This window comes from Emys orbicularis, chromosome 2 (assembly GCF_028017835.1).
Source record: "Emys orbicularis isolate rEmyOrb1 chromosome 2, rEmyOrb1.hap1, whole genome shotgun sequence".
Classification (NCBI taxonomy): Eukaryota; Metazoa; Chordata; order Testudines; family Emydidae; genus Emys; species Emys orbicularis.
This window is the reverse complement of record NC_088684.1, coordinates 144,417,406-144,430,597: the sequence shown is the minus strand read 5'-3', so window position 1 is coordinate 144,430,597 and position 13,192 is coordinate 144,417,406. Positions and strand designations below refer to the sequence as shown.

General features: G+C 53.7%; 1 protein-coding gene across 1 annotated transcript in view; it reads left to right on the top strand.

Annotated features, from left to right (window-relative positions):
* NUDCD3 (NudC domain containing 3) overlaps nucleotides 1–12,801 on the top strand; it is a 54,475-nt gene extending 41,674 nt beyond the window's left edge. Inside the window, exons 5-6 of the mRNA XM_065399515.1 lie at nucleotides 11,025–11,213; nucleotides 12,691–12,801. Coding sequence (XP_065255587.1) covers nucleotides 11,025–11,213; nucleotides 12,691–12,801 — 300 coding nt within the window. The remainder of the gene's footprint in view (nucleotides 1–11,024; nucleotides 11,214–12,690) is intronic.
* The last annotated feature ends 391 nt before the right edge of the window (nucleotides 12,802–13,192 follow it).

Here is a 13,192-nt window from a genome sequence, read left to right as displayed (position 1 = left end):
GGTCAATAACACCCCACCCACACCACATCTGCCCAAGGTGAAAAAGCTGCTCAGCAAAGCCTGGATGGGGATACTTGGAGCGGCTAGTATCAGTGCCCTACTTCCGCATGCACCGGCTGTCTCCGATACTGATTGGCTGCAGCGCCTGGGGTGTAATTGTTAGTTCAGGGCCAGCTGACTGAGGGAGGTCTCCCATGGCCTCTCCTCATCGTGGATGGGAACCAACAAGTGTTGCAGCCACATCTGGCCAGCTGGTCCTCCTAAGTCCCCCCTGCTGTGTAGCGGAAATTAGTCAAAAAAAGCCCCGATGCCAGTCATGGTGGTGTTCCAATGTAGGCAATCCACTGCTGTCACAGGCCCTCAGTGTGGCCCATCCTCGCGCACATGCTGAGCCATTACAAGGATAAATGAAGGAACTGTCCACTTCATGCCATTGATGTCCTCGCATCCAGTGAGTCTTTAGAACCTAGGCTTCTAGGGGGGAGCAGGCCAGGTTGCATTTAAGGTGTAGGAATAAGATGGAAGAAAGGTCTGTGGCCACCCCTAGGCTCAGACTCTGGCACAGAGGGGGCTGCGCAGGGAAGGAGTGCCCCAGAGTTATAAAGAAATCTGTATGACGGGACCATGTCATTGTAGTTAGTCTTGTTGCTCAAGTGGTAGCAAGTGGCAATGTTAAATTTCTCTGCAAGGAGAGCAAGTGACCTTCCTTGGGGCCTGGCTGTGCTGCTTTCTGGGGGGAAATGTACAGTGTGTGGCCAGCTCTGGCATCAGGAATAGCAGAAGATGTTGCACAAATGGACCAAGTGCCCCTTTCTTGAGTCTCTGCGTAGCTTCCTGCAATCTGGGGGAGAGGATTATTGGTGCTCCATTGCACCACCAGGTTTTGGGTCACTAGAGGGATCCCGCCCCCCCTCCCCAGGACGTAATGGAAAATGGTAAGCAGCCAGCTGGAGGGCAGAGGAGACACCTCAGTACGGTGATGTCCACTAGGGAGAGCACTGTTGTGGATGGTGTTACGTGGAAGGCCCTCTGAGACTATGGTGATGGGCAGCTGTATAAAACCCTATGATAGGTAGTGCTAAGAAAACTGGAAATCTAACCAAAGAATTGTGTAACTCTTGGATGGCCTCTGTGTGAGAGAGAACCACGTCTTCTAACCTGTCACCTCTTTAGAGAAGGTTAAAGTAGCAGATAATAGCAATGTAGTTTACTTCGATTTTCCAAAAAAGGTTTTAATAAGGTCCCTACTAGATGAATAAGGAAAACAAACAAGAAACAAAGACATTCTGTAGGAGCTTTGCAGATTGTGCAAAGGTTAGTTGTGGGAGTTCCCAGGTCAGTAAGAGGACTTGTGTTTGTTAAATAACAGTGATTTGGAGGAGGAAGGGGACAGCGAGATGGTGAAGTAAGATCAAGAGCTGGAGAAGGCCCCCGTTGGAGTCGACGAGAGTCTTTCATTGCCTTGAACAAGCTGGTTCAGGCCATCAGTGAGTGAAAACGATGGAGGATTGTGAGAATCTCCAGCTGGCTTCTAACATATTGATGGTGGGAGTGTGGGGTGCAGGGCAATGAGGCGGTAGATGAAATTACACTTGAAGGTAATTGGAGTATAGTGAATAATTCTCAAGCAGGACTGTCTCCTTTGCTGCTCACAGAATAGACACGAGTGGTTTGCTGGTTCCTTGGCTTCATTCATTGTTTGCAATTCGACTGTTTGTTAATGAATTGTTGTAACTCTTGCTTGCGCACAGCTCCCTGCGAGCATTTGGTACGTGAGCTGTACGGGTTAGGTAAACTGCCTGGTATTGTTTCTGGTTTGTGATTGGTTGAGCAACACAAGCTTGTCCTTCTGCAGCACTTGCCCATTTAAAATCCAATGGTGATGACTTCACGGCATTGCACTCTGAAGTTTTATTTCACACAGATGTTCGTGCTGGCCAAACTTACTGTCACCTCCGTGCTCACAGGAAGCGAGAGCAGCCAAAGCAAACTCATAACACGGCGAGTGACTCTTCATGGGGGATCTTTGCAGCGTTCCCCGCAGCTGGCGCATTGGCAGCAATAGTCCAACCTTCTCTGTGGGATCATTGTGGGGAAAGGGTTAGGAGTTACTGAGATCAGCGACGAGTGATTGCCCGCTGCACAGAAAACAAACAGGTGCACAGCATGCTATTTGAGCTGAGCACACTTATAGGGTGACCAGATGTCCCGATTTTATAGGGACAGTCCCGATTTTTGGGTCTTTTTCTTATATAGGCTCCTGTTACCCCCCACCCCCATCCCGATTTTTCACACTTGCTGTCTGGTCACCCTAAGCACACATCAGCCGAGCCCCACGCACAGAGCTGCTTCTGTGCGCACGCAGGCTCACAGCAGACATTTACCTGTTGTCAAGCTGTCCATCTTGCAGGCACTGGGAGCAGGGACAAGGTTGGTACGAAAGGTGGCTTCTAGATGGAGGCAGCGTTGTTGTAGCAAGGTTGGTCTCAGGCTATTAGAGAGACAAGGTGGGTAAGCTCAAAAGTTCATGTCTCTCAGCAGCAGCAGTTGGTCCAATAAAAGATCTGACCTCACCCACCCTGTCTCTCAGATGGCTTCTAGCATCTCAGCCGTTCTAGCCAGACCATAATTGAGGCTAGGGCCATCTGCCTATTCAGGGTGGTGATGTCCGCTCTGCTCCCAGCGGTCTGGCTGTACTGAGTGGGTCAGTCTGTTGTTCAGACTGATTTCTTTTCAGTTGAAATCCATCACTTTTTATCTTAGTTTGAGAGATTTCATCTCTCTCCCGTGCAGGCTCCCTTTATCTTCCACAATCCCATCTCAGTTTTCCAGGCTGTAGGTATGTACTTTCCCTTAGCCCATGGAACCTGCCATGCCCCTCTAATTGCACGCCAGGTAAGTATAAAGAACAGGAGTACTTGTGGCACCTTAAATAAATTTGTTAGTCTCTGAGCATAAGCTTTCGTGGGTTGCAGTGCTCCCCATGCCCTGCAGCTCTTTGATTACACAAGGGTGTCTCCTCGTCTGCTTCTCCAGCTCCCTTTTCTGTACCTTCCAGCTCCCTGCCTCTCATCTGTTCCTCATCTCAGTTCCAGCTTCCTCACCCCATCCTGCACCCTGTCTCCTCCTTCCCCTGCTCGTCTTATTCAACATTTATTTTCCCTATTTTCTCCTGATTATTATTAAATACAAACCGGGCTAATGGGGTTAATTTTCCTTGTAATCCATTCACCCCATCCTAGCTGCTTTCCTGTACACCTCTCTGTTTCACTGTCCTGTAGTTTTTGTCCCCCCATGCCACAGTCAACGTGTTTAACCATTTCGTCCTCCAGTTTCTTATGCTGGTTTCCTCTGCATTTATCCTCCTCAACGCTCCCTTTATTCTCTGCCTAAAAGGAGCACCACTGCAGTGTCTTGTTTAATTATGTCCAATTTGCAGGTGACCGGACTAAAGATCAATGTATTTTCCATCCTCTCCTCCAGCATGTTTGTGAAACACATTAGAGTCTTGGTCCAGCGAAGGACAAAATCCAATGGCTGTAATTTACCAACCTAATTCTCTACCTCTTACCATTTCTTGATGTCTTTTAGTGCTTGGGTGCTAGGTGGACCAGTGCTCTCCAAACACCTACGCTCAGTTTTTATTGTCTCTCCAGCTTTGCTGTCCTAGCTAGCCTGCCTCTTTCTAGTTTCTCGGTGACTGTCGTGTGACCCTGTGTGAAGTGCCTTTGCAAACTCCTGGTACTGTGTATAATCTCCTCTGCGTTCCCCTTCTCCATTACACCAGTTAGCTTGTCAAAGAGTGAGATTAAAATAGATTTGCATGAGCTGTTTTTAGAAACCTGTGCTCGGTGTTTTGCACAACACGTTCTCCCCCCCCCCCCCCCCAACCACCAAACGTTCGCTAGCCAGGCTGTTTGAATTTGTTACAAAGTCCTGCCTAGAAGAGCCATGAAAGCACTTTTCTGCGTAACACCCAGGGAGCTACGGGGCGATGTTAATAATTGGTCTCTACTTCTCTAGATCTCCCCTGATCCCAGGTTGAAAATCACCCTGACACCAGTGACCTCCCCTGCCTTCCATGAGCAGTTGACGACGGCTCCAAGTTAATTCCTTTAATGCCCTTGAGTAGGTTCCACTGGAGCCTGCTGATTTTTAAGCAGGCTCCCCACCCTCCTGATATTCCCTCACTTGCTCTTGAACAATTCTGCTGCTTCTCTCGTTTGGCTGTTCACCTCCTTCTCCGCTACCTGATTGCTCATTACTGACATTCTTCTCTTGCTGGAGCTGAAGTGAAGTTGGCATTTAGTACTTCAGCCCTGTAATTTGTTCCCCTTCCTACCTTGTTCTCTCCCTCCCCCTGGGATGTTATTTTTAAAAAGTCTTTTGCTTCCTCCCTCCCGTTCACATCCCAACACAGCAGGTCTTGCAGGATCTGGACCACTGCAACAAGCTAACCAGGGTGGGGCCCAGTCTGTGCTTGATGGGAGACCTCCTACCTGTGGTAAACCCTCTGACTCTTGGGACAGTGGGTGCTGACCCCAGTGCCCCCGGGAGAGGCGCTCTGCTGCAGGGATTGGGTGCAAGGAGGTGGTGCTCTGCCCTCCTGAGTTGTGTCCCTTCACGGGGCAGCGGGCTGGTGCACTGTGCCTGTGCTGTCTTTCGGCTGAGACAAACAGAATCCGCATCAGGCTCCTTGGCCTCATGTTTTGCCCTCCTCGGTGCTTAGCTCCCATCTACCTTCAATCAGTTTCTTATTCCTCTATCCAATGCCTCATTCCTATCTCCCATCTCCTCTCCAGTCCCGTCCCATCATCCTTGGAACCTCTTCCCTCACCCAGCCTAACCAGGCTTCCCCCTCGGCTCCATCTGTTCCACTTACACCTCGGTCCTCTCAGCAAGAGTCTTACCTGAATCCCTGGTGACACTGGTCCCTCAGATGCCTAACTCCCCTTGACACCCATGGAAGTTAGGCACCTCAGTGCCTTTGAGGAGCTGGGCCCCTGTGTCTATTGCTTTCCCTTACTTACAGTCCAGGTCCTTTCCCTGGCCGCCTCATTGCTTTGTACAGCTCTGAGCACACCGTGCTGTAGCAATAATACATTCCACACCAGGAGGGGTTAATTCCTGCAGCCTGCACAATATCGGCTTGGGTAACTTCAGGGGGCCTTTAGGGCGGCAAAATGAAGCTTCAGTTCTAGAAGGTGCCCTGCTGGTTCCCTCTTATAAACCAGTCCAGCTGCTGCGTTTTCCCTCCATTTCAACCAGAGGTGAATGACCCTTCTATACAGCCCGTAAGGGGCTCTGGGCCCCCTCTGGTTGAAAGGCATTCTAGACCCGTCACGTGCTGGCCGCTCATTCTAGATACGTCAAGTGTTGGTCGATCAAGGCCCTGCACGCTCAGCAGCAATCTGGACCTCTGTCCTGCAGAAAGACCCATGGTTTCTGGGGCCCCGAAGTGCTAAATTCAGCCATCAGCTGGAAGTCCTGGAGCAGCTTGAGGCAAGTCCCATGGAGTTATACAGGAGTCAGACTTAGGTGGTCACAATGGTCTCTTCTGGCCTCAGGGTCTAAGAATCAATGCGCAAAGTTTTGATTTGTATTGAATTCAATAGGGAAACGAATAGTGCAGTCAGGTCCGTATTTCTCTTTGCAATGCGATTCAGTTCTCTTGATGCTGCCCCAACAGGTTTGCTGTGGATTTGCAAAACCCATCTTTTTGGGCCATGTGTGTTGCGGTTTGCAGGGCGGTTGAGGCTACAGGGTGCTTCTGGTCTTTGGGGTTTGCTGGGTCTGCTGCTGTCTGACGGCTCAGTGCAATCTTAACTCAGCGCTCTCGTGTGTCTGCATTATGATAGTCTTCAGTACATGAGCATGTGCTATTTTTTCCACAGGATCCCGCTTCATTCAGTTGACAGGATGGGACAGTGCTCAGGGAACGATTTAGGATTGTGTAGGAAGGGTGCACTCCTCCCTTTGAACCCAATGGCAAAATTCCCTTCTTTTTTTTTATAGTGGGACAGGATCAACCCTTAATGAAGCTGTTGTCTGTGGCAGTGGTTCTCAATCGGGGGTCCGCGAGCCCTTTCAAGGGGTCTGTGGGGCCCTGCGGCTGAAACCCAGAGCTCCAGCGCCTCCCGCAGGTCTGAAGTCAGGAGCTGGGGCTGAAGTCCTGATCCCCGGTGCCCCCCGTGGGACTGAAGCCCTGATTCCTGGCACCCCCCACAGGGCTGAAGCCGGCAGGCGCGGGGCTGAAGCTGACAGGCTCCGAGCTGAATCCCCGAGCTCCAGTGCTCCCTGTCGGGCAGAAGCCCTGAGCCCATGAGCACAGTTGGGAACATGGAGGGCGTTGCCCCTCTCCTCCTCCCCCCCCCCCAAACTGCAGCGCAAGAGCACAGCAGTCCTGGGGGGCAGCTCCACCCCCCCACCCCATCCCCCCCATCTCCTCTCCCCACCCCCTGGCCAAGTCGGAGGCGGGAAGCTGGTGTCATGGAGCAGGCAGCCACAGCGTTCCCTCATCTCCTGCTGGTGTCCCAGGTTAAAGCTGCTCCTCAGCTCCCAGCCCCCTTTGCTCCCGCAGAGGCAGCCAGTAAGAGTCCCCTGGGTGGGGAGACCCAGCTCCGTGGCTGGCAGACCCCGCTGGGAACAGGGACCGCAGGGGAGCCTTCCCAACATACAGCCCTCCTCCCTGCACCGTGAGCTACCCCCTGTCTGCACACAGCCCCTAGCTACCCTCTTGCTTGCACCCTAAGCTGTTTTCAAACTTTTTGAGCTAAGCTCCCCACCTTTGAGTTATAATTTTTGGTTGCCCACCCCCCAACCTGGACAGGCTGGGTGGCCTGCTTAGGTGAGTCAGGGGATGGAGGTGGCACTCCCTCTCTGTACCCTGCCGTCCGGAGCTGGCTCAACCCCTGCTGGCCCCTGCCTCCGTAAAATAGTCAAACTATGCCTATGCCCAAGGCCCCTGCCTTGAGGCTCTCCCCGCCCCCGCTGGGCCATGGAGTTTTTAATAGCATGTTGGGGGGGGGGGGGGGCTCAGAAAGAAAAAGGTTGAGAACCCCTGGTTGTAGGACCCCTGCCTCGCTTGTTGCAGAAATTGGAAGGTGTGTAGTGAATCGAGCAGGCGACTGCAGGAATAAAGCCTGGCCTTGTGGTTTAGGCAGTTGAATGCTGCCTTGTAGAGATGGATTAATCCCTGCCTCTGCCACAGCGTTCCTATGTGACGCTGGGCAAGTCACTTACTCCGAGCTTTTCACAGCTGGTCACTCCCTGTGTGCCTCATCTTCCAGGTGCCCAACTTGAGACGCTGGGGTCTGATTCGCAGGAGTGCTGAGCACTCGCAGCTGAAGTCGCTGGAAGCTGCGCTTGGCACGCATGACGGGCTCTATAATGCTTACTACTTTCGTGCCATAGACACCTCACATTGGGCACCCATAATGAATGGACACTCTTGTCCTTAATCTCGCTGTGCCTCAGTTCCCGCTCTGTAAAATGGGGATAATGCCCCATGTGCACACACATGGTGGTTGTGAAGCATTCAGCTCCTGGAGTGAGGAGCGCCATAGAAAAGTGCAGGAGGGAATGAATAATTCTGCCTTCAGAGCAGGGTTTGATTTTGGAGCTTAGATTCTGGAGCAGGGTTCTGCAGCAGATGTCATGGCCACGGCCTATGATTGCTGCTCCTAATGCAGAGGAGAGTCCAGCTGCACCCCGCTTAGTCACCTGCAGGTTGGCAAGCCTGTGAGTCTTTCCTCTGTCTCTAAAGCTGAACTGGGCAATGACCAGGGGAAGGAATGCACCAGTTTGGCTGGAATCACCAATGCTATCTGTGTTGGAATATTTTCCGGGCTCCTCTTGCCTAGAGGGCTTGATCCCAAAATGCCCCCGCCCGCCTCTCCTCTGTTAACCGGCTTCTTTCCTTTGCTCGGGAGAAAATCTCCTTGCTTCATAACTTTAATAGCTGTGCACTTCTGCCCATGTTTCCCCTCCGGAGCTGTTGAGAGCGTTGACTAAATTGTATTGTCTGACTTTATTGATGATTTTGCAGAGGTGCCAACGCATGCCATATATCTTCTTCACTGCTGAGATTATTGTTAAAATAAAAAAAACACTGGGAAAAAAACCATCTCAGCTGGCCCCAGCACAGTGGGCGAGAGAAATACTGATTACCAGGAGCTAGGAGCTCCTATCTGTATCAGATTCCACGCTCCTGCTTCCATGTTTGTCTCAATGTGATGTTTACACATGTACATTTCTCCCTCACCTGGCTCTGCTGTGTCTCCCCCCCAGCCATGACTGCAGTCCAGGACATTGGGCTCTGGCTCGGCTGTTGAAAGCGTTATGAAGGAAAATCTTCTGCCCACTCTTCTGCTGGCTATTGGCAGAGCTGCTGGGGCTGTGTGTCAAGTTGGTGACTCTTCACATAGCGCTGAGGCTCCCAGGCAGCCTCCAAAGTGCTGTTTTCCCCTCCTGCTAGCCGGTCCTTCAGACGCACGCCTGGCCCCGTCTCCTGTCACAGAGCAGATTCTGCATCACACACGCAGGGGCAGGCGTTCCCACCGAGCAGGGGCGGCAGCTAAAAGCGTGTGACATTTCAGCCTCCTTCCCGCCCACGCTCGTGCATGGGAGATGAGACTGACGGGAGCTGAGGCAGGACTCTTTTCTGGGTTAGTGAAATGTGAAATCTCCACGCCGAGGGCTCCTCTCTGGGCTGCACACGAGCAGAGTCGTTAGCTGGCTGTGAGAGGGTCTGAATTTCTTAATCAAGTGGTGCGTCTGACAGGTCCCTCCGCTCTGAGCCTGTGGGCAGCTAGGGGCGATTCCTGCTCGCTCTGCATCACCTTCCAGCCCTGTAAGCACACAGTTGTCTTTTATCAGCTCTCCTGCCTTTGCCTGGCATTGGGTTTAAAGAATAAGCCGTAACCCCATTGCCAGGTGGTTCTGGCCCACCTCAGGTGGGGCTGCACCGCGACGGCAGGCATTGAAGCCAAGGGCCGTTCCCGGTTCAGCAGTGGCTATGAAATGCACGGCCTCTCATCACGGCTGTTATGAAATGGAATCTATCCATTCAAATAAAAGTCAGGGCCTGCGAATTATTGGCCTCACAGACCTGGGGATGACATCACTGCCAGCCAATCAGGAAGCTCCAGTTGTGCCCCCGAGTTCTTGAGCCGTTTCTTAATTCAAGATTTGATGCGTCTGCTGTTGGACTGGACTAGGGGGCATGCTGCGCTGGCTCTCCAGAGGGACACCTGCCATGCTGAGAGTGGGGTGAGGGTGGAGACTGCTGGCCCCATGTCTCTTTGAAGGAGAATCCTGGATGTCCTGCACTGCTTGGCTGCAAAACCAGCTGGCCCTGTGGTGGGGAGGGGTGGTCGTTAAGAATTGCTATGGAAGGACAGGTTAAAAAACTCACCATGTGGAGTCAAGCAACCTACCAACTTGTCTAGTCATTAGAACAGACTGGCATTGGGTGTGAAGGGAGACACCACTCCCTGCTAAAGGGCATATGCCAGCCAGCCCCTCCGTTCGCTTTCCTACTTGTGGGCTGGGATGCAGAGAGAATCTGGAATGGTTAGAGTGAACCGCCCCAGCCCACAGATGCCAGAGGCCCACGTGGGTGGGGGAGCGTTACCTAATGGCTAGAACCAGGACTCTAGCGTTCCACTCCCATCGTGGTAACTGACTCAGTGGGACGTTGGGTAAGTCTGGTCCCCGCTCTGTGCCTTAGTTCTCTTCATAAAATGGAAATACTAGTATTAAGGGCGTAGAAGGAAAGAGAGAGGAACTCTGGGTAGACCCAGTGCAGAGAACCAGAATCCTGGATTAAGCAGCGTCGGAAGGAAGAGCGAATGAGACAGAGGTCTCCCCTGACCCAGCTCTCCTGGGCTACATGGCAGTGCGTAGCATGGTTAATCCCTTTCCCGCTGTGGCTGTACATAGTGGGGGGCACACCCTGGCAGCCGTGTATGTTCCCACTGGATGGCGTGGTAAAACATCCTCCAGGGCACTGCTGCTTGCTAGCCCGGGGAACGTCCCCTTCAGTGGGCAGAGCTCCAGCTGGTGTAGCGCCCGTTGAGCAGAAGCCGCACAGTGAATGGTTGTTGGTGTGGGAGGGTATAAAGACTTGGGATGGGCACATAACTCACGACAACCTCCCCTCCCACCCCAAATGAGTGCCCATAAAGCCTTCATCCTCCCCACACGGTGCCGCGTTAGGCCAACGCCCAGAGTTCCCACAAGGCAACTCGACAGCAAAGAAAACGTGCACCATCTCAAAATGATGTAAGCAGCTTTTCAGCACATAAATGTGGTGTTAATGGCCGGGGTGTGAATCCATTGTCCTGTGACCCCACCGGAAAGCTAGACTCTCCCCTTTCTAGCTATATATAGTACCCATTTCGAACCCTTGGGGGCCATTGTCAAATGCCAAGTAGTCCCTCTCCTGAACCTTGGGCCGGTCTATCTTTGGGAGCTAAATTCCGTGTTTGGGAGGGAAAGGAGGAAGTCAGGCACACAGCGTGGGCTGGGTTTGGTCTGCAGCCACTGAGCAGTTTGGGATGCCAGCAGTAGCCTCACGGTAGTGGGTTAGTGGGCAGGGTGCAGGTGAGGGGGTCAGTGGTGGGTGATAAATGTAGTTTAGCCCAAAGATTTCTGGGGGCAGGGAGCTGTTTGGAACAATCATTTAATTTGATTTCCTTGTGTGTATCGAGACGCTCTGGTTGCAGCAGAACTTCTGTTGCTCTATATTTATTTTGCCCCCCTTGACTGGGAGCTGCCAGCCTGTTGATTCGTTGGGGTTAAAGTGGAGCCAGTGAAATGCTGTTGAGGAGCTTTTACAGCTGCTGCTTCTGGGCAAGCTCCGCTGCCCCTGCTTCCTACAGGCCCTGACGCTCCGTTGGGAGACCTCATTTCTTGCCTAGAGCGGTGACTCCTGGACTGGGCTCCCCTCCGGCCCCAGGCCTGGCTGGCTGGCTGCACCTTGTCTCTTGCTTGCTGGGCTGACGGTGCTTTTGTGTCCCCAGATCAACCTGAACAAGGTGGGGGAGTACTGGTGGAGTGCCATCCTGGAGGGAGAGGAGCCGATAGACATCGATAAGATCAACAAGGAGCGTTCGATGGCCACGGTGGACGAAGAGGAGCACGCCGTGCTGGACAGACTGACTTTCGACTACCACCAGAAACTGCAGGGCAAGCCCCAGAGCCATGAGCTGGTAGGTCCTTCGCAGCTTGCGGGGAAGTGGGTTGCCAGCTGGCTGGGCAGATCCTTGCTGACCGCTTTATTCTGACTCCGCGCCCCAGGCGCTAGGGGATGGCTGCGGCCGGCTGGACTGAGTAGGGACTTAGCAGCAAGCGCTGTCCCTCCTCTTGCCCATTGTGACTGCCGGGAGCTGTAGACCTACCCTGACTCCCTGAAGGGCCCCAGCTGCTCTGACTTGAACGGATCCCGCTCCATGAGCCAACTCCAGGGAGCTGAACGCCACCATCTTGCCTGCCAGTGAATTTTTGTTAGTGTAAACGACTGCATACTCTGATGTGCACCCAGGAGAGCCATTCGTTGCCTGGACCTTGCGTCCTGTGTGGCAATGCTGAGTTCTCCATCACACACACACCCCACCCCCCGTTGGCCCTCAGCAAGCATCGTATTCCCCACACCCTCCTGTGCAGGCGAGCCTCACGCTGTACCCTGCAAGTCACCAATGCCCAGTCCTCGCGGCCCACCCGCCGTGCGTTCCATAGTCCGCAGTCCTCTGAGAGCCCTGCCGGCCGTTCTGGAGAGAGCTAGGCAAGGACTGAAAGCAAGAGGGGGTCTTGTCCGTCACAGCCGGGCATGGAGGAGAGGCAATCGCCCAGGTATGCAGGTCCAAGATCATTCATTCCTAACCAGCTGAGCTGCACCCGGAAGCAAGCAGGTAACGGCCAGCCTGGCTTCTGCTGTCTGTCCAGTAGCTGAGCCTGCAGGTGAAACAGCCAAGATTGCTGAGGGTGGCCAGGAACGGTCCGTGTCCTGCCATCTGGAGGTTAAAAAGGGACATGTCACTTCTGCTGCCTTCCCCCAATACCCAGGGAGTCTAGACTCCACAGGCTGGCCAATGGCTTTGCATCACCACAAAGCAAAGCTGGTGTCTCCCGTCATCCCAATGGCCCAGGCCCTGCTGATAGCAAGCAGCCACCAGTGCAGAGTTGGCTCCCACTCACTCTCCTGTAGCAGCAGTGGCCCAGCAGGGTGGCTGTTATCAGGAGCAGAGGGGGAACTGTTTGAGCGCCATCTCACTGCCCCAGGACAGGGCTTGGGTGCAGGTCTGTCATGGAGCCCAGCTCGGTGGCTCTGTGAGGCGGAGAGACCAGAGCAGGAGGCACCTTTCAGCTTGGTATTGAAGTGCAAAGCTCTCTGGGAAATGAGCCAGTGCCTCTTTGTTCTCTGTTCTTTGGCACAGACCCTGAGCTTAGCCACTCCCTGGGAAGGCCGGGCGTGGAGCTGGCTTGGGGGGTTCCTTAAACTCATTTCTCGGCGACAGCTGTAAAACCTGAGGGTTTTGAGGCACTCGATTGAGGAGAAGGGGTGGTGGCCCCCAGCTGGGGAATGGCAGAGACCAGTGGGGCATTGAGACCAGCCTGGGGGGTGGGACCGTGTCTCCGTCAGCTGTGTTTCCCCTCAGTAGACTTGACTCGAGTGCGTTGCGTTTTCAGAAGGTGCACGAGATGCTGAAGAAGGGCTGGGACGTGGAAGGCTCCCCGTTCCGGGGCCAGAAGTTCGACCCCGCCATGTTCAACATCTCCCCTGGGGCCGTGCAGTTTTGATGACGCCCAGCGAGGAAGGGAAAATCACATCCACGCTTGGGATTGGAGGCCAAGGCCAGTGCCACTGTGTGTAACCAGCTAGCACGGGGGCAAAGCCTGGGCTTCCCCCTTCTGCCTGCTCCCATGAGTGATGTCCAGCCGCCCCTTTATCTTAGTGCTGCCACCGGGGGCTGTTTGCCAACAGCCAACCGACTGGGGCGGGGGTGTGGTTTGGGGGGGAGGGGGGAATGCCAGCTTGACGCGTTTGAGATGCATGTGGGGCAAGCCTAGCAAATGCAGAACTACGTCCTCTGTCACCACGGCAACCAGCGGCTGCTGGTAGCATTTCCCTTTCTCTCGCTGGCGATGGCCCCGGTTGCTGCTGGGGGTGGGGGGGCACTGGCGGCTGTTG